The following is a 25,892-nucleotide window of genomic DNA, read 5'->3' as shown; positions in this document are numbered from 1 at the left end:
CGACTGAGCCACCCAGGTGCCCGAGAGAGAGAGAGAGAGAGAGAGAGAGAGAGAGAGAGAGAGAATCTTAGGCAGGCTCCATGCTGAGCAGAGCTCAATCCCATGACTCTGGGATCATGACCTGAGCTGAAATCAAGAGTTGGATGCTCAACCAACTGAGCCACCTAGGCGCCCCCAAAAGAGTGTAGTTTTGTCATTGATTTCCTGTGTGGCCTCAGGAAAGCCCCTTATTCTCTCAACCACCTCATAGTTGCAGGAATATCAAGATTACACATACAATTTGCTTAGAGCAGTACCTACTACACAGTAGACACTGAATTCTGGAGTCAAGTTCAGAGTCATTCTCAGAATGGAATTCTGGACCAGGCTCAGCTACCTTGCCCACCCCTCTGGGTACCACCGCCCCCCCTCCCGCCATTACTCCTACCCTGGGACATCTGGAAAATGGGCAGAGGATGATAGGGGCCCTGTAGGAGAGTTGCTGATGGTAGTTGTGGGTGGCCTGGGTCAGACCCAGACAGATGGGGGGTCCGCCAAAGGGAGGGAGGCATGTGTATAGGTGCCTCTTCCCTGACACCTCTTCTCCTAGGTCCTTCCAGACATGATGGCATGGTTGTGGCTGTCCTGCTTCCTGTTTCCTACCCTCATATTGTCCGGTGGGTGCCTCTCCTTCCCTATCAGAGTAGCATTAACCTGGGGATCCTTGGCAGGACCTTCCAGAAGGAAGGGGCACTGTCTCATCAGCAAACTCCCAGCTCCTACGACCCAGCCTCATGCTTGGCTGCCCTGGGGAGGCCCGGGGAGCAATACAGGCCCTGGCGGGTGAGCTTGGCTGAAGGTTGGGACTGGTATGGGCTCCCACAGGGGCTGGTGGGGGTCAGGCTTTGCAATGGCATCCAGGTGTTCCAGTGCTCTATGTTCCTACAGTGGCAGCCAATGTGGCCCCAGTGTTCTCGGGAAACATGACGAGAGTGAACTTGCCTGAGGACCTACCAGTGGGTGAGTAACCATCCCTGTGCAGAGACTGTGCCAAACCCTTACCCAAAGAGGGTGCCAGGGCCTCCCTTAGGAGCTAGCTCCCCATCCTTGCAGCTGCATGGCTCGTCAAGGGGCAAATGTGGACTGATGGGAGTCAGTTCCAGAAATTTGTTTTCTCCTCCTCTTCAGCTTTTGCGTCAGGGCTCTCACACAACATCAAATAACCAAGATACCCCATGAGAACATTCCTCCTGTTTCCCATCACTTTCTGGTGTTTCTGATTTCCCCAAGGAGAAAGGATCCACTTGGGACAATTCTGTCTCTTCCAACTCTCCCACTTGCTAACCTCCCTCCAGTCCCTGTTTTTAGCCCCTAAACAGAGAGTAGGTTTCAGACTCAGAGCCTTTCACACACTTCTCTCCAGAAGTTAATAAGTTTGCTTTATTTTTATTGCCTTTGTTTGTAGAGTTACTTTCTATCTATGGCAAGTGAAATGGATTTCTATTTACAGCCACGATCTAAAGCTTGCTTTTAAAATAAATGCACTTACATGAAATGATAAGTAGATTAAAAGAAGGATCATAAATAATGAGATATTTGGTTATGGTAAAGATGGTGGCAGCGTATAAGAGGGGATGACATTTGGGAAATATCGTTTTGGAGGAACCATAGGAACGAATACCAAATTCCCAGCAGGATGTGGATTGGAGAAGCAGAAACAAAGATGACTATTTTCACTGGGCTATAGGCTCAGCTGTACATTATAGACCCCAAACAACCAAGGTGTAAACAAGGTCAAGGTTTATAATTCTCTCATATAGCCATCTACAGCAACAAGTCCAGGGCTGTCTGGGGTTCTGTTCCATGAGAACAGTAGGCTGTTCCCAACTCTATGCTCCTGGTGTCAGGCACCCTCCCTCCTTCCACGTCCAGATTCCGCCTTCCCTCAGGTGCGGCCCTCATCCACGTGGTCCAAGATGGCTCATGCCTCACCCTATTCCAGCCAGCCAGAGGAGGAAGGGGCAACGTGAGTTTGGCCCTTTGTCATAAGGACAGGCTCCAGACTCCACACACACAGATTTTAGCATCATATCCACACCTAGCTTCAAGGGAACCTGGGAAATGAAGTCTTTACTCTGGTTGACCATGTAACCAGCTCAAAATCTGGGCTTCTCTTACTCTGAGGGAAAGGAGGAGTATGACTACTGGGGGACAAGCCACAGTCTTTGTCTTCGCATCAGAATTGGGATCTCAGATATGTAAAGCTCCAACCTAACACAAGAGACTGCATGAAAGGAAGTGAAACCCAGAGTTTGTCCTGGGATTCAGATGCCCAGATCTGAGGGAAGGATGGGGATGGACTTTGCAGGCACGAAGGCCACGTGCCTTTGGGTGTGGTTGCCAGGACAGCAAGATCTATTCAGGGTTATATTAGTAAAAATTTAATGCCCAGGATAAGGGAGGTAATAGTCTCATTTCACTCAGAGATGACACAACGTCCCCTGGAGGGCTGGGCTGCTGTCCAACCATTTGATATTTATAAATGTTCTCTGTACAACAGAGAAGTAATGTGTAAACATGAACGACATTTACATATATTTTCATAGCTGTTTGGTCATAGATAAAACACATACATACCTTCAAACAAATGTCACAGATGTTACAACCCAAATGCCTTCAAGATCTCCATTCTCTGGGGTAAGACTTTAATGTCTAAACAAAACAGCTTAAGTCCCCATGCTAGTTCCAGAGGCCCCTCCTGTGGATGTTCTTTTGGAGCTTGAGGCTCACCTCTCGTTCCTTCTTCCCTCTCCGTGGCTAGTCCCTGGTCCCCTCCAGCCAGCTCCAGCCTCTACTGAAGGTTTGGGGAGAAAGCAGGAATTGCAGCATGAATCGGGAAGCCACACTCACTGTTGTCACAAAAGTGTCCACTCGGAGCCTGGTCAGGTCACCTGACCCCTGTCTGTCTCTCCTCACCTCCCCTGTGGCACACTCCTCCCTCTGCAACCTCCCTGGAAACAGAAAACTAATTCCTTCGTTGTTCAGAGCAGTGCTCCTCCCTCCCTGAACCATACCAAATGAGGGTTTTTTATAACCACATGGCTCTTCTCTGAACTTTTTTTTTTTAATTTTTTGAATGTTTATTTATTTTTGAGAGAGAGACAGAGTGCAAGCGGAGGAGGGACAGAGAGAGGGAGACACAGAATCCGAAGCAGGTTCCAGGCTCCGAGCGGTCAGCACCGAGCCCGACGCAGGGCTCAAACCCACGAACCGAGAGACCATGACCTGAGCTGAGGTCGGACGCTTAACCGACAGTCAGGAGCCCCTCCTCCCTGGGCTTTTAAAGTAAAGGATGATTTCCTTCTTCCTGAGACAAATTCTACAGCTCTCTTACAATGGGAAGTATTTTCAGTCCGATTTTAAAAACTATGTCATTTAGACTTTCTATTTTTTTTTTAAATTTTATTTTGAGACAGAGAGGGAGAAAGAGAGAGAGAATCCCAAACAGGCTCCACAATGCCAGCTCAGAGCCTGACACAGGGCGCGAACTCATGAACTAGACTTTCTATTTTGAAGTATAATATATGTACAGGAAAGTGCATTGAATTCACATGTAACCTCCACTGGATCAGGAACTAGGATGTTGCCAACACTCCCAGGTCCCCTTTCTCGTCCCTTTGGTCACTCCCTGTCCTTTCTCTCTCACACAAGACCTCTTTTTCTGACACTAACGCTATACAATAGTTTAGCTTCATCAGGAAGATTTTTAAAAAATATATAATTATGGTGTTTTAAATATCAATTTTAGGGGTGCCTGGGAGGCTCAGTCGGTTAAGTGTCCAACTCTTGATTTCGGCTCAGGTCACGATCTCACAGGTTGTGGGATCAGGTCCTGTGTCGGGCTCTGAGCTGATAGCCTGGAGCCTGCTTGGGATTCTCTTTCTCTTTCTCTCTCTCTGCCCCTTCCCCACTTTCTCTCTCTCTCTCCCCCCCTCAAAATAAATAAATACACATTAAAAATTTTTTAATATATCCATTTTCGTTTAGTGACAAATTATATAATTCCTTATACACAGAGACCTAATACATGTCTTTTATTGATTTCTTATATTTAATTTCTTTTTTCAGGTCAACCTGAAAAAAAGAGCATTTAATGAGCATTTCCCCACTGATACATCTTTTTATGCCCATGGACAAATATAAACACATAAGGATTTACACCCACCTGCTCACCTCCCATATTTCCTTAGGCATAAGGGCCACATCCTATTGCACTGTAATTGAACCAGGATGTGTCTTACAATTGAGATAGTCATCTAACCCAGAGTGACTTTTCTCCCCCCCAAAACAGTCATTAAATTGACAGCGTGTCTCACGACCAAGGAAAAATAAAGTAGACACTAACATCTTTTTAGCAGAACAGTGGTCTGGTGGTCTTCCTGGAAGAGGGGGCTTGGGGGGAGGGACTGTAACCAAGCTGTCCAAGAAGTTGTGGGAGGAACTGGGACCGTTTGGCTAAAGAAAGCTGACTCCGGGGCATGCTGATGAGCTTGTCTCTGAAAAGCTATAATGGGCAAAAGGGGAGGACTGGGTCCCTGAGGCCCTCAGGCTGGGCGCTGAGCCACACGGCACTTCTGCCTTTGTGAGCCCCTTACTCTAAAATAAATATTACAATTATATTTTATGACAGAAATGAAATATTCTTGTGGGTCCTCTACAAGTAGCAAGGGGCCCAGGGGCACCCCAGCTTGTGGCCTTTGGGGACCTGTGGGTGGGAGTTACAGGGAAACACTTTGGTGAGATGGAGAAAGCCTTTGCTCATGGACATTTGTCCAACAATGGGAGGGGGTGGCTGAGGAGAGAGTAAGTTTTGATGCTGGAGGTGGCTGAGCGGAGGTTGGATGTGATAAAGGAGGCGAGGCCCTGGAGCAGGGTTTGATGAATCTGTAAAAAGTTTCTTTTAGACTGGAGAGTTGAAGGCCTTGGGATTTTCAAGTCCCCCGCTATCTCTGAGCCTCTGCTCTGCCCAGGGACATGCCCTCCAGAGGCTAAACGAAAGAGCCGGGCTCCTGGGAGGCCAGCAAGTAGACGCTCATTTGCGCAGATGGTGTTTCTGGCAGGCTCTGGGGGCACAGTCTCCGGGTGAAGGAAAGGCTTAGAGGAGGCCCAGGCACCTCCAGAGGGACTCCAGCGGTCCTCGTCTAGGATGCACCCAGCGGCTGCAGCTAGATACTTCCATTCCAGTCATCTCTGGTCTCTTCTCAACCAATTCCAGGGAGGCAATCCTAGGGCCAGGGAGAAGGGAGATGCTTGGATAACAGCCCACCCTGTTGTGTCCAGTGCAGATGGGGTCTCACCGTAGAGGAAATCAGCATGATGTTATCAAAAGGCCACGGAGTGGGTGCTGAGGAGCGACAGCCAAACCTGACATTTATGACCACAGCAGGCAGAGCCCTGGTGGCCGGGAGGTCCCAGAGAACACAGGGCTCCTAGCCCAGCTCAGCTAGGCCAGCGCCGGAAGAGGTGACCATGGACTGTGGCCATTCTCTGTCCCACCTTCAGGTGCCGAGGCCTTCTGGTTGGTAGCTCAGGACCGTGACCAGGACCCTCTGACCTATGGGATTAGTGGCCAATTTGCCTACTTCTTCACTGTCACCCCAGCCACTGGGGAAGTGAAGCTGGCCAGCCCTCTGGACTACGAGGTAAAGGGCAGCAGCCTGGGAGGGCCCCGTGAGGGGGGCGGGGAGGTGGGGGCCCTGTCTGTACTCCCACCCTGAGCAGGAGTCCACCTCGGGGCCTCTCCTCTCTGCCCGCTGCAGACACTCTACCTGTTCGCCATCACTATCTCCGTGAGCGACGGTCACAACAACCCAGTGAGTTGGAAGGGGGGAAGGGAGGGCAGGGTGGTCCTGGGATCAGAGAGCGGAGGACCAAAGGCCACTCTTGACTGACTGTCCCCTACCTCAAGCAAGCAGAGAGGGCCCTAGTTAACAAAAACTGAATTTGATGTTTATTTTCATTCAAATTATACTTGCCCATTTTGGGTCACGCAATATTACCAAGATTTTAATATTATTATTAATTTACTTTAATTATATAAATATGCTGTTTATAAGTATAACATGAATTATATTAATTTATATTAATATAAATGTTAATAAAAGACAGGTGCTAAATACCTCCCTACCTTAGCTCTTTTGAGCCAATTGCTTTCAACTCCCTTGGCTGAACAAGCTGGTATCTGTGCTCATGTTTCTTTTTTTTTTTTTTTAATTTTTTTTTTAACGTTTATTTATTTCTGAGACAGAGAGAGACAAAGCATGAACAGGGGAGGGTCAGAGAGAGGGAGACACAGAATCCGAAACAGGCTCCAGGCTCTGAGCAGTCAGCACAGAGCCCGACGCGGGGCTCGAACTCACGGACCGTGAGATCATGACCTGAGCCGAAGTCGGACGCTTAACCGACTGAGCCACCCAGGCGCCCCTGTGCTCATGTTTCTAAATAACACACTTATACCACTGTGCCTTATGTCTGTGAAAGTGGAGGATTTTGTCTTCATAACATATTCCCCAAACTCTGTCCATTAAAAAAAATCATTTTAATGACTTGGATATTCATGAACATATTCTCTTCGTAAACATCTCAAAAGTTGCAACTAAAGCTCAAGTCCCTGGGATGACACTTCCCTAGCCACCCCAGCAGAAGCGTCCATGGTCACTGCTCTTTCACACCCCTCACTATGCATTTACACACGCACACACACACACACACATGTATGTATGTATGTAGATATATACATACATACACGGAAGAAAGATTGTCGTTTTTGTGCATTTTCTGAAACCCAAGTGGGATCTTACTGTATTTATTATCTTGAACTGTGCTATCCACTCAACAATTGGCTCTGGAGCTCTGCCCATGTCTGCTCACGAGCTACCTGTTTCTTGTAGTATTTTCCAGCGTGGGGACGTACCATACTGTGTTAGCTGGTCTCCTCTGATAGACACCTAGGTTTGTTCACAGCTTCAAATTATGGCAAACAAGCGAAAATGACCATTCCTATAATAGGACAGGCACATTTTAGATGTTTTAGAAATGACCTAATTATGTCTGCAACTTACTCTGAAATAGTTCTGTAAACACATGGAGAGCAAGAAATCAAACAATGGGTAAATCTAGATGAAGAGTATTGGGAGTTTTCTGTACTATACTTGCAACTTTTCTGGTGTTTGAAGTTGTATCAAATACAAGATTATCCCACATATTGCCTAATTGCCTGAGAAGTGAAGTCAGCTTGCACTCCCAACCCAGACATTGCTCCCTTTGTCTTCTCAAGCGCTCACATTTTCCAGGCTCACCTGGGCTTTCCTACCTGCAGGTGCAGAAGGAAATGCATGTGATCGTGGAGGACAGAAATGACAATGCTCCCGTTTTCCAGAATACTGGCTTCTCCACCAAAATCAATGAGGTAACATCTGCCTTAATGGGTGTGTGTGTGTGTGTGTGTGTGTGTGTGTGTGTGATGCAGGCATCCCAGAAGTTCTTAGAGTGCAAAGAACAAGAGACAGCCAGCAGGGGGTCCAGATCAGGGAAAAGCACCTCTTAGAAGGGGCAGCTGCAGGAACCAAATCCAGGGGAATGTAACCCCATGAACAATAGTTACAGCAACATGTTAATCAGTCGGACTGGATTAGAATGATTTCAGTTATGAAAGCAATTTTTTTTAAAGGAATTGGTTTTCTCATGTATCTGAAAAATTCAGAGGTACACTAACTTTAGGCATGGCTGGATTCAGGTACTCAAACCATGTGATCAAGAAGAGATTTCTTTCCATGTCTCAGCTCTGTTTCTCTTGTTGTCCCCATCTTTGGGCAAGGGGGCCATTCTCTCTTGTGGTGATGAAAGTGTTCTCTGAAACTCTAGGCTTTGCAACTTGAACATAGAGTGCCTCTTTCTCCATAGTCCTGGCCAAAACTCCAGAGCTGACTCTCATTGGCTCATTTTGGGTCATGTGCCCATGAACCTAGAGGTATGGAATGCTCTGATTGGCTAGGTTTGTACATGAGCTCTCCCTTCTAGCAAGGGAGGACAGCCCCACTTGAACTGCTTGTGTGGGAGGAGGTTCCCCAATGGTCCCTGAGCAGCAAATACAACATCACTCCTGGATCTTCATTACCCTGTGGCTTTGAAGATGATAAGATGTAGGACCCCATACTAGGCCAGACACAAGACCAGTGAAATCATTTGACTTATCAAAAGGCCACGGAGTGGGTGCTGAGGAGCGACAGCCAAACCTGACATTTATGACCACAGCAGGCAGAGCCCTGGTGGCCGGGAGGTCCCAGAGAACACAGGGCTCCTAGCCCAGCTCAGCTAGGCCAGCGCCGGAAGAGGTGACCATGGACTGTGGCCATTCTCTGTCCCACCTTCAGGTGCCGAGGCCTTCTGGTTGGTAGCTCAAATCATTGAGCTCAAATCAAGTCAAATCATTGACAGGCAGCCATTTGACTGTGATGGAGCACCTACTATGTACCAGGCAGTGTCCTTGGTGCTGAGAATATTTGGTAAATAAGACAGACTTGGTCACCACCCTCAGTAGCTCACATTCTAATGAAGAGTACTGATAATAATCAATGAAACATTAAATAAGCAGGATTATTTTAGACAGTGTTAAGTTCTATGAAGAGCATGAAACAGGACAAAATGGAGGAAAGTGACCAGGAAGGGGGCTGGTTTAGGTTGAGTGGCCAGGAAACGTTTTTCTGAGTAGGTGACATCTGAGCAGAGACCTACCTGGCAAGAAGGAGCCAGCCATGGGATGCTCCAGGAAAAGGATGGTCCAGTCAGTGGGACAGCAGATTCTAAGGCTTTGAGCTGGGAATGAATTTGGGGTGTTCTAGGGATAGCCAGGAAGCGGGTGTGAGCGGAGGGTAGAAGGTGAGGAGGAGGTGAGGTCAGACAGGTGAGCAGTGGCCTGACCTCAGAGGGCCATAGAGGCAGTCTGGACCTTATTCTGGACAGAATGGGGGAAACATTGGAGAGTTTTTAACATAAGAGTGATGTGGTCTGATTCATGATTTTCAAAAATCACTTTGACCACTTTGTGGAAATAGTGAAGGTGTGGACAGGTCACAGCTGGCAAAGGCCTCCCCAGAGAACCTTCCAGCTTTGCAGGGTGCTGTCTGGAATATACTGCTATAGGCTACAGAGAGCCCATGGGAAGTCTGAGCAGGGGGGTGACACATCCTGGGTTCCTGAATGATTGCTCATCCTTATCCTGAGGGGCTCTGCAAATCAGAAGCCAGCTGAGGTGTTGGGGAGAGGAAGAGGGGGTAACCTTCCCCCCTCCCTACCTTCCCCCCCCTCCCAGTTGTCTCCAGAGGCCCAGCCCAGGTGGGAGGGAAAGGGGAACACTGGGTTTCAGGCTCTGGAATACATTATCCCTGTGGTACAGCTGGGGACACTGAAGCTCAGGGAGGGGAAGTGAGTGCTCAGTTATGGAGGGGATGGATTAGAGTTCCTCATTACAGACCCTGCCAGTCGGCTCCCTGGTGTTCTCTGTGGTGGCCAAGGACCCGGACTCGGAGTCTGCAGGAGCCGTGGTGTACTCCATACGGGCGGTGAGCGTTGGCAAGTCCCTGGGAGTATAGGTCCCACTGCCCCTCATAGCCACCAGGGGGCAGCATCTCCCACACAACCTGCAAGAACCTTGAGTGTCGGCTTGAGGACAGTGTCCTTGTGGTGGCCCAGCCCTAGCTCCCAAACCTTTCGCTGGCCCCTGCTGGACCTCACTTGGCCAAGCTGTGGACAGGACCCTCCTTCTCACCTCCTTGCCCAGGGCACTGTCTGGGCCCTTGCTGAGTTCATATCACACCGCCTGGTGGCCGACTGGAGATGTTCAGTGTCTTGTCCAAGGGGGTGTTCAGTTCTCCTGAAGACAAGTTTGCTAGTGATAGCTCCTGTTAACTGAGTGCCCATGATGTGCCTAGCACATACTTTACTTCATTTGACCCTTCTCTCAACCCACCGATGAAATATCTGAGCTCATTTCGCTCAGAGGCGAAAACTGAGGCTCAGAGAGGTTATGTGACCTGGTAAGAGTGGCAGAACTGGTCAAGAGCAGAGCCAGGATTTGAACCCAGGTCTCTCAGAGGGGAGCCTGGCCTGACTGTGCTCTGCCTTAGGTCATCCCTAGCACTGGAGACAGCCAGCACCTCTTCAGGATCTTGCCCAATGGCTCCATCATCCTCAATGGCAACCTCAGCTACAACAACAAAAGTGCCTTCTATCAGCTGGAGCTGGAGGCCTGCGTGAGTGGGGGCACAGACGGAGGGGTGCCGTGACCTGAGGCCCGGGCTCACAGGGACCTGTCTCCCCACAGGACTCAGGCGGCATATACAACAACAGCTTCATCACCCAGTGCTCCTCGCCTGTCTTCCTGTCCATCTCTGTGGTCGACCAGCCGGACCTGGACCCCCAATTTATCAGGGAGTTTTACTCAGCCTCTGTGGCTGAGGATGCACCCCAGGTGTGCTAGAGGACAAGGAGGGGGCCTGGGTGGGCCCAAGAGGCAAGGAAAGGGTCTGGGCCATCGAACCAGGTGGTTCTCTGTGCAGGGAACCCCAGTGCTGAAGGTGGAGGCTGTGGATAGTGACAGAGGCATCAATTCCCAGATGATCTACAGCATTTCCAGTGAGAATGGGGGTGTTCCCAGGCTGGGGGAGGGATGGGGGCTCTGCCAGAGCCACTGGAAGCAGCAGCTCCTACTGCCTGTCACTAGACTCCACAAGGCCCGGCTTGTTTGACATCAGGCCAGATGGGGTGATCACGGTCAATGGTTCCCTGGACCGTGAGCAGCTGCTGGAGGAGGATGAAGAGGTGAAGGTGCAGGTCACGGTGAGTGAGGGCTCCACTGCCCCCTTTTGCACCCCAACTCTCAGCTTCTGGCCTTAAATCTCCCTTCTCTCTGAGCCTTTGTTCTCTGAGTGCTGCCCTTTGGCCTCTGCTCTGCTCTCAGGCCACCGAGACACACCAAAACATCTACGGGCAAGATGCCAAGGTGAGCATATGGGTCACGCTGAGGGTGACGGATGTCAATGATCACAAACCCGAGTTTTACAACTGCAGCCTCCCAGCCTGCACCTTCACCCCCCAAGACACCCAAGTCAACTTCACTGGCTATGTTGATGAGCATGCCTCCACCCGCATCCCCATCGATGACCTCACCATGGTCGTGTACGACCCAGACAAGGCAGGTGGACCCAGACAAGGGGTGGTTGGGTGAGGGTGCTGGTGGGAGATGACTGGGGGAGGGAGGTGGAGACTGACCCATAGAACGCGGTACTAAGATGCAAGGTGGGGAGGTGAGTGGTGGGTGTTGCTGGTGCTGATCATGAACAGTGGTAGAAAATTGGAGTTATTGGGCGATACTTGGAAATCTTGGGTTACGTTACGCTGATGGGTAGTCATGTGTTCAGGGCAGTGCTAGGTGGTGGTGAAAAGAAAGGCAGTGTTGAGCGGAGGTTAGTACTGGATACTAGGTAATGTTGAATGGAGTATAGTTTTCAGTGGTGTTGAGGAGGGGGTGGTGATGGGTGCTTGGTGAAGTTGAGGGGTGTTGGGCAGTATTGGATATTGGGGGATGTGGCAGTGCTGAGCACAGAGTGATCTGAATGAGTGCTGAGTTGGAGAGTATTCTTAAGTGGAAGTTGAGCGGGGTGGTGTTGAGCAATGAATACCTATGGATGGTATTTGGTAGTATTGGGTGATATTGAGTTGATACAAAATGTGGAGGGGAGGATGGCACTGGGTGGTGGTGGGTGGGTAGATGTGTTGAGTTAGTGGTTGGTGTTGAGTAGAGCGGAGGGGGTGTGGGATGGAGGGTGCTATGGGTAATGGGGTGATGTTGGGCATTACTGGTATTTGGTGTTGGGACGGGTGGTGGAGCATGTTGAGTGGGAGCTCGTAAGCAAGACTCAGTAACGTCTCCTGGGAGTGAGGGGAATGTGTCCAGGCTCTGTCTCTCCAGCCCAAGCCAGGAGTCCAGGCACCTAGAGATGTCTTCTTCCGATGAGCTCACATTTGCAGGGAGTGCACAGCCCAGCTTCCCCAGGGCCCTCTTGCCTCAGTGTTTTGAGATCCCCCCACCAATGCCCCACCTATGGGACTTCAGAAGTCTGGGCTTCCTCAGGCAGGAGCCTATGGGCAGGGATCACAGGCAAGATACAGGTTGGTGCATTGTAGGAGGTGGGGGCTCTGCTATACTATATGCCCAACTCTACAGGGCAGCAATGGCACCTTCCTGCTGTCCACGAGGGGCCCCGATGCCGAAGCCTTCAGTGTCTCCCCCGAGCGGGCGGCGGGCTCAGTGGATGTGCAGGTGCTTGTGAGAGCTCCCGCACTGGTGGACTACGAGAGGCAGACAGTGATGCTGGTGCAGGTGAGGGGTGCTCTGGGGTGCCGGGGAGTGCGGTCCATGGGTGCTCTGGTCCCAATGCTACTGCTCTTCCCTTGTCTTCAGGTCGTGGCCACTGATTCAGTCAGTGGGAACTTCTCCGTTGCCCTGGTGACCATCCACATTAGGGATGTTAATGACCACAGACCCACATTCACCCACAGCTTGTACAACCTCAGTATCTCGGAGAACAGTCCAGATGGCACTGTGGTCACCAACAGCATCCATGTGAGTGATGGGGACCTGAGTGGGCTGGGCCAGGAGAGACATGGAGAAGGGCAGACCTGGGGACCGTGACCCTGCCATGTCTCTGTATCACCTGATGTCATCACGTCCTAGCCAGTGTGTACACATATGCGTGGGGAGTCTATTTGTGAATCTCAGTGTGTTAGGGGTTCTCCCTTTGTGTCAAGAAGCAGGACAGCCCTGTCCCCATCAGTTGCATAGCTGACAGGGAGTGACATCATTTCCAAACAGTGTCCCATTGTCTAACTCTCTGCTCACAGGCCTTCGACCCTGACACGGGTGATGGGGGCCGCATCACCTACAGCCTGCTTCCGGGGAACGGGTAAGGTCTCAGCATGGGCAGGGGGCAGGTGGATGAGCGGGACCCGGGCCCGCCTCTCTGCCTCACAGTGGGGCTATTGTAGTTCGGTAACAAATAGGATGCCAGGTTACATTCCAATTTCAGATTAACGACAAATAATTTGTTTAGAATAAGTAGATTGCAAATATTGCCTGGGACATACTGAAATATTTTTCATTGCTTATCTGAAATTCAAATTTAAGTGGGCATCCTATATTTTTGTTTGCTCACTCTGGCCACCCTGTGCAGGGCAGACGTCTTTGAGGTGGATCCAGACTCAGGGACAGTGACAGTGAGGAACAGCGAGCTATTGGACCGTGAGAAGGAGGCTGTGTACTACCTCACGCTGCAGGCCACAGACGGCGGGAAACTGTCGACCTCCACCACACTGCATATCATCCTGCTGGATGTCAATGACAACCCGCCTGTGGTCACCGGCTCCTACAACGTCTTTGTCCAGGAGGAGGAAGGCAATGTCTTTGTGACCATCCAGGTGCGAGCCGGCCTGGACCTGGCAGGTGGAACAGGGACAAGGGACCAAGCCTGGCTCTGTAGTCATGCCAGCCCTGAGATGGAATCTGGGCTCTCCTCTGTGGTCTTGAGAAAGTTAATCTATCTCTCTGGGCCTCCGTCTCCTCTTTGGAAAATGAGGACAATTGTGGCCACTAGAGAATAATGAGATAATGCATTCAGAGGGCTCAGTGTAAAGCCTAGCATAGAGCAAGCCCTCAAAAACATATAGTTTTTTTTAATTTCAGCCCCCCGTTTCATTCCAAAAGGGACTTGAGGTGATTTTGATTAAAAGTAAGGTAAAAATGGGGGAAATAAGGAAAAAGGGAAAATAAGAATGGTATTGCTAATGGGCACAAAGGTAAAGTTAGAACCCAGAGCCACACAATTGCTAAGAGTGGGCTGAAAATTCAGTTCTGAGCTCCCTGATGGCCAATGCAAAAAAGGAAATATCAGTGGCTAGCTTCACAGAGTCTATGAGATAAAAACCCACTATTGGCTCCAAAGAAACATCAGAGACAAGCATCTCCCCTGAGTCATCTGAAAGGGGGTCTTGTAAGAAGTGGGAGAGAAACCAGGTCCTCAGAATGACAATCATGTGGCCACAGAATGCTCTCGTATTTCTGGGGCTGTGTGGTTTCCAGGGCACATTCCCACCTCTGGTGTCCCGACTGACTTGTGAAGCAGATGCTGTAATGATCCCCATTTCACAGAAGGAGAAAACTGAGGCTCAGAGAAGTTCAGTGACTTTTGGGGGCTTGCACAGCGAGTAAGTGGCAGCCCTGGAGCCAGAGCTCAGACCTCTCTGCCCTGAAACCTGAGCCTTTTCTTCTTTTTCCTTGATAACTTCTCACTCTGCTCTGTGAGCTCCTTGGGGCAGGAGCATTTCAGACCTGCTGCTGTAACCACGGTGCCTGGCGTTAGCCCCGAGAAGCGCTTGGTGAATTAACTGGCCCAAATTCAAAGTGCTGAGGGGTGAACAGACAGGGTCAGGCTTCTGGAGCAAACATCTCTGGCTGCCTGTACAGGAGGCATTTAATAACCAAGTCCCAGTGGAGCTGAGATGAAAGAGCTGAAGGTGGGGGATGGGCAAAGAGGAAGACCTGCTTCCAAGTCAGAGTAGCCCAGCCCTGGATTCAAAGCCCCTTTGCTGGGCCCCAGGTCCTCTCAGATGAATCCACCATATTTCTGCAGGTGCCTCTCAGTTAGGGGAGGGTGCCAGAGAGTCACCCAAGGGTGTCACCCGTGCTGTGTGAAAGACAGCACAGGGGACGTAGAGGCCCGGGGCAATCACCAACCTGGCCTGGAGTCAGGCAGAGAGGCGTAGAAGGCATTGGGGTGAGGGGAAGGCATATGCAAAGGACTGAAAGAACCTGTTGCATTCTCCATGCTGGACCACCCCGAAGGCAAACCAAGCACATGTGTTCAGGACCCTGGCGGGACAGGAACACACACACACGGACACACACGAATTGGGTGAAGAATCAACGGGTTAAAAAAAAAAAAAAAACAACAGCACTGAAGTAGTCATTGTGGGAAAATCAGAAACTGGTTGGACTTCACGCTTATTTTATACTTGTTTGTTTTTGAATTTTGTTATTTTTTTTGGTTTTTTTTTAAACATTTATTTATTTTTGAGACAGAGAGACAGAGCATGAATGGGGGAGGGTCAGAGAGAGAGGGAGACACAGAATCGGAAGCAGGCTCCAGGCTCTGAGCCATCAGCCCAGAGCCCGACTCGGGGCTCGAACTCACGGACCGTGAGATCGTGACCTGAGCCGAAGTCGGCCGCTCAACCGACTGAGCCACCCAGGCGCCCCTTTTTTTCATTTTTTAATGTTTATTTATTTTTGCGAGAGAGACAGAGACAGAGACAGAGAGCAAGTAGGGAAGGGGCAGAGAGAGAGGGAGACGCAGTGTCGGAAGCAGCCCCCAGGCTTCGAGCTGGCAGCGCAGAGCCCAATGCGGGTTTGAGCTCACCAACCGCGAGATCGTGACCTGAGCCAAAGTCGGATGTTTAACCGACGGAGCCACCCAGGCACCCCTGTTTTTGAATTTTGAATAGCTATAACATACTCCCCCATGCCCCCTCTCCACTAGAATTTCAGCTCCATGAGGGAATTGCCTTGGTCATGGCTCTGTGATTGTCCGGTGCCTAGAACAGGGCTGGGCACACGGTAGGTAGGCAGGAAATATTTGTGGGGCAAATGATTGACATCAGGAGCTTAAGACCTCAGAACTCTTGCAAGCTGCTGATCTGACCCTCTGATGGGAGACTGAGGCTGAGAGATTGGCCAGCATCCCACTGGCTTTAGGCCTAATTATTGCCCTTGCGTGCCAGTGCTGGAGGGGGAGGCCAGGCTGCAGAAGGGGGGCTGGGGAGCATCTGAGAGCTGATGGCCCAATGCTGGTTATCCGCACAGGCTCATGACAACGACCAGCCAGACACCAACAACAGCCATCTGCATTTCAGCCTGCTGCCTGGCCCCTACAGCCACAATTTCTCAGTGGACCCTGATAAAGGGATCCTCAGAAACCAGGGGCCCCTGGACCGAGAGGCCATTGAGCCTGCCCTGGGGGGCCGAATTGTGCTGACCGTGCTTGTGGCTGACTGTGGTGTGCCTGTCCTCAGCACTGGGGTCAATATCACCATCAATGTGGAGGTAAGGCCTGGCTCGGCCGTAGGAGGGGTGCCAGGGTGGGCCCTGTGTTGGGGAGCTCATTGCGTATGGCCAGCACTCCACCCCTCCAACTTGAGTCACATTTCTGCCCTTTGCGGTATGGTGGGCAAGAGAGGTCTAGAACCAGGCCGCCTGGGTTAGAATTCTGGCTCCGTTGTGTGGCCTTAGGCAATCACTCAAACTCCCTGTGCCTTCATGCTCCTTATCTGTAAAATGGTGATAAAAACAACCTAAAGTGAGTTAGTGAATGGAAAGGGCTTTGAAGAGTGCCTGACCCAAGGAAGGTACTCCGTGAATACAGTCGGGCCCCCCTTATCCACGGTTCCGCTTTCCTCAGTTCCAGTGACCCGCAGTCAATAGCGTCCCCAAAGCAGATGATCCTTCTGACACATGATCAGGAGGTCAGTAGCTACCCACCGCTACATCACTACGCCCATGTCATCCACCTCACTTCATGTCATCACATGGGCATTTCATCATCTCACAGCCTCACAGGAAGAAGGATGAGTACAGGACAAAAGGCTATTTTGAGAGAGAGAAAGAGACCACATTCGCATTATCAGTTATCACAGTATATTGTTATAATTGTTCTATTTTATTATCAGCTATTGTTCATCTCTTTCTGTGCCTGATTTATATATTAAACCCTATCATAGGTACATACGTATAGGAAATAACACAGTACATATAGGGTTCGGTACCATCTGCCTTTTCAGGCATCCTCTGGGGCTCCTGGAACGTTTCTCCCACAGATAAGGCAGGAACTACTCACTGTATTGGCTCTAATAATCATTCACAAAGTTCTACCTGAAACTCTCCTATCTCCTCACCACCGCTCCGGGGTAAACAGAAGGGATGAAAATCAGCATTTGTGGGGTTTCCGTCACACCTGCAAGGTAGGGATGGTTATTACCATTTTACTGATCAAGAAACTGAGGCACAGAGGTGGCGTAGCTTGCCTAGGGTCGCAGAATCGGGTTTTGAACCCAGTCTCTCTGGTTCTAAGGCCGCCACCAGCCCACAGGGCACCTTCCTTCAGAAAAGTGTTGTAACAAATGTGCACCTCTACAATGTCCGTGATGTGTTTGGCGCCCCCTAGGGCTGTGCGATGCACAGTCCGCAACATCCCACAGAGCAGCTCTGTGTCCCACTGGGTCGGGATGCACTGCTTTCCTACAAGGATCAGAGTGAGACCTCAGGGAACATGGAGGAACAGAAGCCAAATTAGGACTTGCCAGCTTGTTCAGCTGTCCTTGGGGTGAAGTAGGTCACGAAGAAGGAAGCAAGCAGAATTGCATTAGCTGAGCAAGTAGGTCCTTTCACACCCATGAACTAGTCCTCATAACAGCCCCTAGACTGGGCACTACGACCCATCTTGCAGAATGAAAACACTGAGGCCCAGAGAAGTCAAAGTCATGCGTGAAGCCGAGGGGGAGCTGGATTTGACTCAGAGCTGTGCTCTTAGCGACCCCTGCGACTTCGGAGGCAGCTGGCCGTGTGCATTGAGCCAGCAATGCCATTCTGGGAAATCACCCCCAGAAAATATATCTAGTTAAGGGGGACACGGCTTTGTTTTCAAAGATGTCTGTTGAACCATTATTTTAAAAAAGCTGAAAGCAAAAGCAGATACTTGTGGGCCACCCCGGGGAAGGGCTGGAAAAGCCAAGGGCACCCCCGCCCCCAACACACACCAGTGTTTGGGAAGGAAGCTCTGTGCTGTAACAACAGTGGCAGCATTTGTAGGTGTGAGTGGCCAGGGCCAGAGAAGGAAGGTGAGAACAGAAAACAGTGGCATTGGTGCCAACACAATAAATCCAAGAGATGGGGAGTTGAGCTGGGCCAGCAGGGACACTGATGGGGGTACTCAACCACCCTTCTGGAAGGCAGGGTCTAAGGTGGCTTTGAGCTGTGGTCAGAGAAACAAGAAGGAGGTGGGGCTCCCTGAAATCATAGAACTAACTTCAGAGGTCCCGCGACCGGTCTGTGAGCCCCAGGTGTGCGCTCTGGGCTAGTTCCGTCCTCTCAAAGGCCCTTTTCTCATCTGCAAAGTGGACGGTGATCTCTGAGGAGACACTGACAGCCTCTGTGCCTTGGGTCAGAGGAAGCACTGATTTCTCAGATGGGCTCGGAGGAGGCTGAACTGTGGGTGCTCCTGAGGTCCCTGGGCTCAGAACTACCTCTGCCCACAGGACATCAATGACAATCTGCCTGTCTTCAACCAGTCCATCTATTCCTTCTCGGTGAAGGAGAGGGACCCAGGTAAGTCCTTCCTGGGTCAGGCCAGGCACTGGGGCTGGGGCCCAGTGAGGCATCTGGTCCCCCCAGGGTGCAGTTGAGGGAGGTGAGAGCAGACGAAGCCGCCGATGCCTGGGCCAGGGGTCCCTGTGAACTCTGTCCTCACCCACAGGAGAGCTGGTGGGCGTGCTGAAGGCCTGGGATGCGGATCAGACGGAAGCCAACAACCGCATCAGCTTCAGTCTTTCAGGGAGTGGTGCCAACAACTTCGTGCTCCGAGGCTCGATGCTGGAGGCTGGGTGGGCTGAGGGCCGCCTCTGGCTGCCCTCGGATGTGAGTCTGGACTACGAGACACAGCCCTTCTTCAATCTGACAGTGAGTGCCGAGAACCCAGACCCCCAGGGGAGAGAGGCCACAGCAGAAATCCTTGTGGCTGTGGAGGATGTGAATGATGAACCGCCCACTCTGGACTCAGCCTCACTCCGGGGCGTCCGTGTGGCTGAGAATGGTTCGCAGCGTGGCCTGGTGGCTGAGGTGGTTGCTCGCGATGTGGATACCATGGCCCAGCTGGAGATACAGCTTGTGAACGTCATCTGCACCAAGGCCGGGGTCAACGTGGGCAGCCTGTGCCGTGGCTGGTTCTCTGTGTCGGCCAATGGCTCTGTGTTCATCAATCAGAGTGAGGCCATTGACTACGAGACCTGTGACCTGGTCACGCTAGTCGTGCGGGCCTGTGACCTCACAACGGACCTCCGCTTCCAGGCCTACAGCGACAATGGTGAGGTGGCCTGGCAGGCTGCGGCATAGCAGCCATGGGCTGGGACCTACAAGGTCAGGGTTCGAATTCTGGCTCTAGCCCTTATCAGCTGTGTCACTGGGAAAGTAGTGACACCTCCTTAAGCCTCAGTTTACCCATCTGTCAAGTGGACTTGAGTAGTAGGTTGGCTGTACAGATTAAAAGAAAACACGCGTGTAAAATAATAATGCTATTATTCTGTGAGGCAGTGTAAAGGAAGGAACACGCTTCAGAGTGCTCGTATCCCGCCTTTGATTATGATAGCAATAATAACCACATTAAGAGCTAGCATATTTTGAGAACTTGCTATAGCCAAGAGCTATGCCAAGCACCTTATAAGCATTTCCTTATGTTATTCCCACACAACCGTGGGGTAGGTGATCCCTATCTAATTTTATAGATGAGGAAACTGAGGCACACAGCGGCCAGTTCAATAACCTAGCTTACACAGCTAGCAAGTGTCAGGACAATGTTGGGGTCAGGTGGGACATATCCAGGCTGGGCTCAATCCTGGCCTGATGCTCTTGCTGGATGACCTTGGACAACTTGCTTACCCTCTCTGAAGTATGGGGAGGATACACCCTGCCACAAAGGCCAGAGGAGACTGAGTGGACACCTCAGGTCAAAAGCAGGGGAGGGGGCTGAGAATGGGAGATGCATGGAGGGAGGCAGCTGGGAGCGTGCCTGAGGCCCAGGCTTTCTGGGTCAGGCCTTTGCCTACAGACCAGAACGAGCCAACCTTGTTCCTCTAGGAAGCCTCGCCATCACCATCGAGGACACGAATGATAATAAACCCTATTTTCTGCCTGACAATAAGACTTTCGGTAAGCAGCCAGCCTTTCCCTCCATACTCTGCTAGAATTACCTTTAGGTAGCTCCCATAGACCCCCCTCAGGCCCCAAGTGGGCCCTTAGAAAGAAAGAAAGGTCCCCAATCCTGCCTCTTTCCCAGGATTTCAAAAGGAGAGGGGATCTGAGTTTTTATCCCAGGTCTGCCCCAACTCACATGTGACCCTGGGCCAGTCCCTCCCTCCCTCTCTGGGCCTCAGTTTCCTCATTATCTGCACACTGGGAGGTGGATGAGCTGCTAACTAACGGCTCAGAGGCCATTGTAATGGGGGTTTCTGGTGACAAAGAGGTCGAGGGAAAGTTTGGGGGAATGAGTTCTGAGCTGGGCTTGTGGTCAGCACCTCAGACAAGTGGGCACGGGCCCCGACTCCACTGACCCTTTCTTGTCCACGTTTGTAGTTATCATCCCAGAACTTGTGGTGCCCAACCAGCAGGTGGCTTCTGTCCAGGTAAGTCCTTGGCTCCCGCCTTTGTCCATCGCGTTAGCCCCAGGAGACACAGGACCAAGGCCTTCAGGCCTTTCAGCTGCCCCTAAAATGTTTTAACACTAGACAGGAAATTTGTTGGCTCCAACACATGAAGAGAAAACCCCAGGATGGAAACAAACACATGCCTGATTGATATGATTCAACTCCATTAATTGTTATTTAGTTTTTCTAAAAATTCTCATGACCATAGAAACCATTTGCAGGCCAGATTTCTTTCACTACACCAGAATTCTTGAGCAATACGGAGAAATCATAGCAACTGTAAATTAAATGAGCTCCTCGGAGATAAGTAATTTTCAGAGTAAAATTATAAACATACTTTCAGCGTTTTTATGGTGTTGGATGTGGGTGTGTTTGTTAGAGGGTGCCGGCCACGCCTCACAGAAGGCTGAGACCTCCCACACAGCCCTGGGGACCAGGCCTGCTCGGGCCTCTTACCGACCCGGGGAGCTGCCTGCCTTTCTGGAGCTCAGTTTCCTTCCTGGGCAAGAAGCTGGCAGTTCCCGGCAGTAGTCTTGGGGTTAACAGATGAGTGGTATGCCTGTGCCAGTCCCTGGGCTGTGGAAAGCGCACGGGTGTTGGAGATGGCTGGGCCTGACCTTTCCTACTTCGAGCTGGGCCTTCAGCAGCACAGCGTCTCTCTCAGAGCTCTGGTTTCTTCTCACAAAATGGGAATAGTAATTCTCCCTCTCCAGGTTCTTTCAAGCCTTAAAGAGTCTTCAAATCTTCAGCCGGTTGCAGTCCAATGTCATGAGTCTGGCCATAACTTTGACCCATTTTCTTTAAATTGGCTCTTTTTTGAAACATAAACACCAGTTTTGGCTTCGTTCTGAACAGTAGGCTCATGGTCTGTATGTTGGTATATTTTTCTCTAAAGGCGGTAGAATGAATAAAAATGTTTGTGCCCTCACCTCCTCTTTCATGGCCTACTAGGGGAATTTGTACCAATGTCAGTAAATACTGAAATGAGGGATCTAAGGGAAGGTGCCTGGCACACAGTAGCTACTCAGGAAATTTGAGTGTCCTTGTGCTTGTGTGTGTGTGTGTGTGTGTGTGTGTGTGTGTGTGGCAGTGGGTGAGGGGAAGCAAGGCAGGATTTCCACATGGGAAGGGCTTTGGGCAGTGACTTGATGAGTTAGGGGGCCAGAAGCAGGGACTTGTCCAAACCTGGATTTGCAGAGCAAGAACATTGCCTAAAATGTTTGCTTAGTTGAGGTGGCCTGGAGAAGCTGATGGAGATAATGGGACCAGTCTCCCAGGCCATCTTAGCTGCTGAGTCCTGCTGGGGGTGGAGGGGTGCCTAGCCTGGCTCCCAGGTGCCATCCACTCTTTCTCCCAGGCCAAAGACGATGACTCAGGGAACAACGGGGCCATCCTGTTCTCCATCTTCCAAGTGGATTTCATCGCCAAGGATGGGACCACGACCCCTTTCCAGGGCTTCTTCCGGGTCTCCACCTCATTGGAGGCCAATGTGTTCATTGGCAACATTGAGTAACTGTGGGCAGCCCCTGGATGGGGGCGGGGACCCAAGGGAGGGCCTCAAGACAGTGAGTTCCTCATCCTAGCAGGTACATAGTAGGTTCCAGAGGACTTCAGTTGGGTCCCAAGACCAAGCTGTGCTCTTCCATCTCCAATAGGCTGGTGACCAATCTCGATTCCACCCTCCAAGGCACCTACCAAGTGACAGTCCAGGCCCGGGACAGACCTTCTGTGGGTCCTGCTCAGGAAGCCATTATCACCCTGAATGTGAGTGTTTGGCCCTGCCTCTAGTACCCTCTGCCTGCTCCCAGGTCCCTCGTGCCTCATCTTCACCATGCCTTCCTCCTGTAGCTCTTCACTGTGGACCAAAGTTACCGTGTAAGGTTGCAGTTCTCCATGAACAAGGAGGAGGTGGGCGCCAACGTGGAAGAGATTACAGCGTAGGTCTGGGGCATCCAGAGGGGCCTGTGGGGAAGAACAGGGCCTGGGAGTCTGATCCCTGACAGGACCTGGATGGAATATATGTCGATTCTGTCCCTGACCTACCCCTGATTTTGTCTCTGTCTTTGATCCATACTTGCACCTGCAGTTCCTTTCTCAATGCTCCTAGAAGCCTAGGGTTGGCTGGGTAGAGAGAGGCCTAAATAGGGCCGCCATGTACAGTTGTGAAGGCTGTGCACTGCACAAGGGCATTCTGCTTGCTAAGTCATAAACCCAGCCCCAGAGGAAGGGGCTGCCTTGCCTGATTTGCAGAGGTGTTACCTGCTTAGCCAATGAAGCTGTTCAGAGAGGGTGCCCCTTTCTAATTGACACAATTCCTAATTCCACTGGCCACAGGCTGTACTAGGGCCCCTACCCCATGCCTCTGCGACATCTTCCCCCTTTGCAGGGCCCTCATTCAGGCCACCAGGACTACTGTCTACGTTGTGAGCATTCAGGACATAGAATCCATGACTCGGTGAGTGCCCACAGTCCCAGTGGTCGGAGGACAAGAAGCAGCAGTATGAGGGACCTGCTGGGTGGTTCTGGGTTGTTTACTTTTCATCCCTGCCCCATTCCAGGGCCCGGGGCCGTTCCTACCTCGATGCCTATTTTGTCTTCTCGAATGGGTCTGCCCTGACACTTGATGAGCTGAGTGTGTGAGTGGGGCTGCCCTTGGGGTGGGCAGGAGGGTGAGCAGGAAGCCTGGGGGATGCCAATGTCCCTCGGGCCTGAGTGGGGCTCTGTGGCCAGGATGATCCGGAATGACCAGGACTCCCTGACGCGGCTGCTGCAGCTGGGGCTGGTGGTGCTGGTGAGTGTCAGCATGGTGGAGGTAATGGGGGCATTGGGAGGGGGAATGTCAACCCACAACCTCCCTCATGCTTCTTCTCCAGGGCTCCCAGGAGAGCCAGGAGTCAGACCTGCCAAAGCTGCTCAGCAGTGTCATCATAGGATTGGGAGTGGCTTTGCTGCTGGTCATCGTGATCATGACTGTGGCCCTTGTGTGCACCCGGAAGAGGTATTGCTCCCATCACCCCTTCCGTCTTCAACCCCACCTTTCCCACCATCTAAGACATATGGTGGGTAGAAAGAGCTTGGGTGTAGGCATCTGGTATATCTGTATTTAATCCCCAGAGACCTGTCGTGACAACTTGGACAGCTCATCTCTCCCTCCCTAAGCCTCAGTTTCCGCATCTGCAGAATGAGCACAACACTAGATTCCTCAAAGCACACAAGGAAGCAGTGTGCATCTTGCAACCTGCAGGATGTCTGGCACATACTATCCATTTATAAATACTGCTTCTTTTTCCCTTTCCAATATATTTGGAGGCAGCAGCCACCTCTGAATTTGACTCCAGGTCTTGTCGCTGGCCAGCTGTGGCCTTTGGCAAATCATATCCTATCTCTGGCTCCTACTTGTACCCTCCGTACATAGAGCTAACACTCTCACCTGCCGGGGTTGTTGTGAAGTCACACTCGCAGGGCCTGCACTAGGCACACAGTGGGTGTGCAGGGAGAGTAGCCCGCCACCTCCTCCTGGTTCTCCACAGCTACCACCGAAAGCTTCGGGCTATGAAGGCTGCCAAAGAGGCCCGGAGGACAGCAGCAGGGGTGATGCCCTCAGCTTCTGCCATCCCTGGGACTAACATGTATACCACTGAGCGGTGAGCGGGGGTCAAAGGGTGGGTAAGAGGCCCCGTGCGGTGTCTGAGGCTCCCAACTGCTTAAACAGGCCTTCTCTCCAGGGCCAACCCTATGCTGAACCTCCCCACAAAGGATCTGAACTTCGAGTCCCTATCCTCCTCCAGTGACCTAGACCACATGAGGTGAGCAGTGGCCCGCGCAGCCAGGCTGGTCGGTGGTGGTGGTGATGGAGGCGATGGTGGTTCTTGGCCACAGACAGGGAGGACTGGGGCTGCTAACTATGTGAGCCCCACCATCTCCCCCACAGCCTCAATTCCCTGGATGACAACTCTGTGGACCTGGAAAAGGACAAGCAGGAAACCAAGGCAAGATGGGGGATGAGTGGGTGCCTGGGGCTTCTGACTTGGGGTCCTTCTCTGAAGGGGTGGGGTTCAGGACAGAGCTGAAGGACCTGCTGATGACATGGGCATGTCCCTGCGCCAGGCCCCGGGAAGCCCCATGGCTTCGGAATGGGGTCCAATCCTTGCTCTTCTACTCATTCGCCGTGACTCTGGGTGGGCGGCTTCCTTCTAGCTCTCAGTTTTCTCATCTGTAAGTGGGGATGAGAACACTAACCATGCAGGACTTTGTGAGGATGAAGTTTGAGTGGGTATCAAAAACCACCTGGCATGACACAAGTACTAAAAAACCTGGTTCCCTCTGTTCATACCCTTTATACGAAAGCTGGCAGGGTGTAGGCTCGAATAATCAGCAGTGCCATCATTGGTTCAATAGACGAGTTGGTTCAATTAGAACCAATTAGGGGTGCGTGCCATAATGAACTGCAGGTGGGACCCCGGGTGGGCTGTGTCCCTCTGACTGTGGCAGAAGGAGATGCCAAATTCAACCAGAGGCAGCGATGGACAGGCTTTAGCGTCAAAACAACCAGTGATCCAAACCCTGCTCTGCCTCTTTCTGGCCATGCGATCCCTCTGAGCCTCAGCCATCTGTAAAGTGGGGTACGTGATCCCTCCCCCAGGGGGCTCCTGTGGGGACTTTAGGTCACGGACGGACTGTGCCCAGCACGGTGGCCTGCCTTAGGATGCAGGTGGCAGGTAGTGGACAGGACTGGCTCCTCGGCCCAGGACACAGGGCCTGGTGTTACTCAGGACTGGGAAGAACACCAAAGTGCTCCTCTGTCCGTGGATTGGGGCAAAGGCCAGAACAGACCCCCTTCAGGCCCACCCCTTCACCTGAGTGTGTCTGCACCGCTAGGGGCTGTCACCGCCTCTGGGACACAGCCAGGAAACTGAGGCCCTAGGAGGAACAGGCGGGACCCCTGTAAAGGAGCCATCTGTCGTGGGCTTGAAGGCCCACTCCGCTAAGGACTGAGGAAATCACCCATCTTGTCTCTGCCTTCACACCTTCCCTCCTTCTCCCCACAGAAGGAGCCCCTACACAGTCCAGTGGAGCTAGATACGGAACCCCTGGGTGCAGTGCTGTCAGGAAGGAAGGTGGACACAGATGGACAGCAGGAGCTCTCCTTCACCAATGCTGGCCTGGACACCACAGACCTGTGATGTCGCTGCCACAGGACCCAGGCTGCAGAACCCCACATGGCCCCCGCTCTTCCGTTGCACCTTGGAAGAGGTCTTGTCACCCCTAAATGACACCTACCCCTCCCTGAACACAACAATATATCTTGCTGCTCTGCCCCCCTTCTGCCTGTA

At 51.6% G+C, this 25,892-nt stretch overlaps 1 protein-coding gene across 1 annotated transcript; it reads left to right on the top strand.

Annotated features, from left to right (window-relative positions):
* The first annotated feature begins 604 nt into the window (after window positions 1-604).
* Window positions 605-25,875, top strand: CDHR2 (cadherin related family member 2). The gene is made up of 31 exons (XM_042959740.1): window positions 605-656; window positions 928-999; window positions 5,542-5,681; window positions 5,799-5,838; window positions 7,332-7,447; window positions 9,510-9,599; window positions 10,164-10,289; window positions 10,361-10,507; window positions 10,596-10,671; window positions 10,760-10,875; window positions 10,997-11,230; window positions 12,263-12,418; window positions 12,500-12,661; window positions 12,940-13,001; window positions 13,269-13,512; window positions 15,953-16,192; window positions 18,400-18,469; window positions 18,618-19,223; window positions 19,994-20,065; window positions 20,489-20,538; window positions 21,917-22,068; window positions 22,215-22,323; window positions 22,408-22,496; window positions 22,946-23,014; window positions 23,118-23,195; window positions 23,290-23,350; window positions 23,433-23,557; window positions 24,090-24,203; window positions 24,285-24,365; window positions 24,491-24,548; window positions 25,611-25,875. The coding sequence occupies exons 1-31, from the start codon at window positions 605-607 to the stop codon at window positions 25,740-25,742; spliced, it is 3,939 nt and encodes a 1,312-aa protein (XP_042815674.1). The 3' UTR covers window positions 25,743-25,875.
* Window positions 25,876-25,892: the final 17 nt, after the last annotated feature.

Source organism: Panthera tigris, chromosome A1 (assembly GCF_018350195.1).
Source record: "Panthera tigris isolate Pti1 chromosome A1, P.tigris_Pti1_mat1.1, whole genome shotgun sequence".
NCBI classification, from domain to species: domain Eukaryota; kingdom Metazoa; phylum Chordata; class Mammalia; order Carnivora; family Felidae; genus Panthera; species Panthera tigris.
This window is presented reverse-complemented; position numbering and strand designations above follow the sequence as displayed.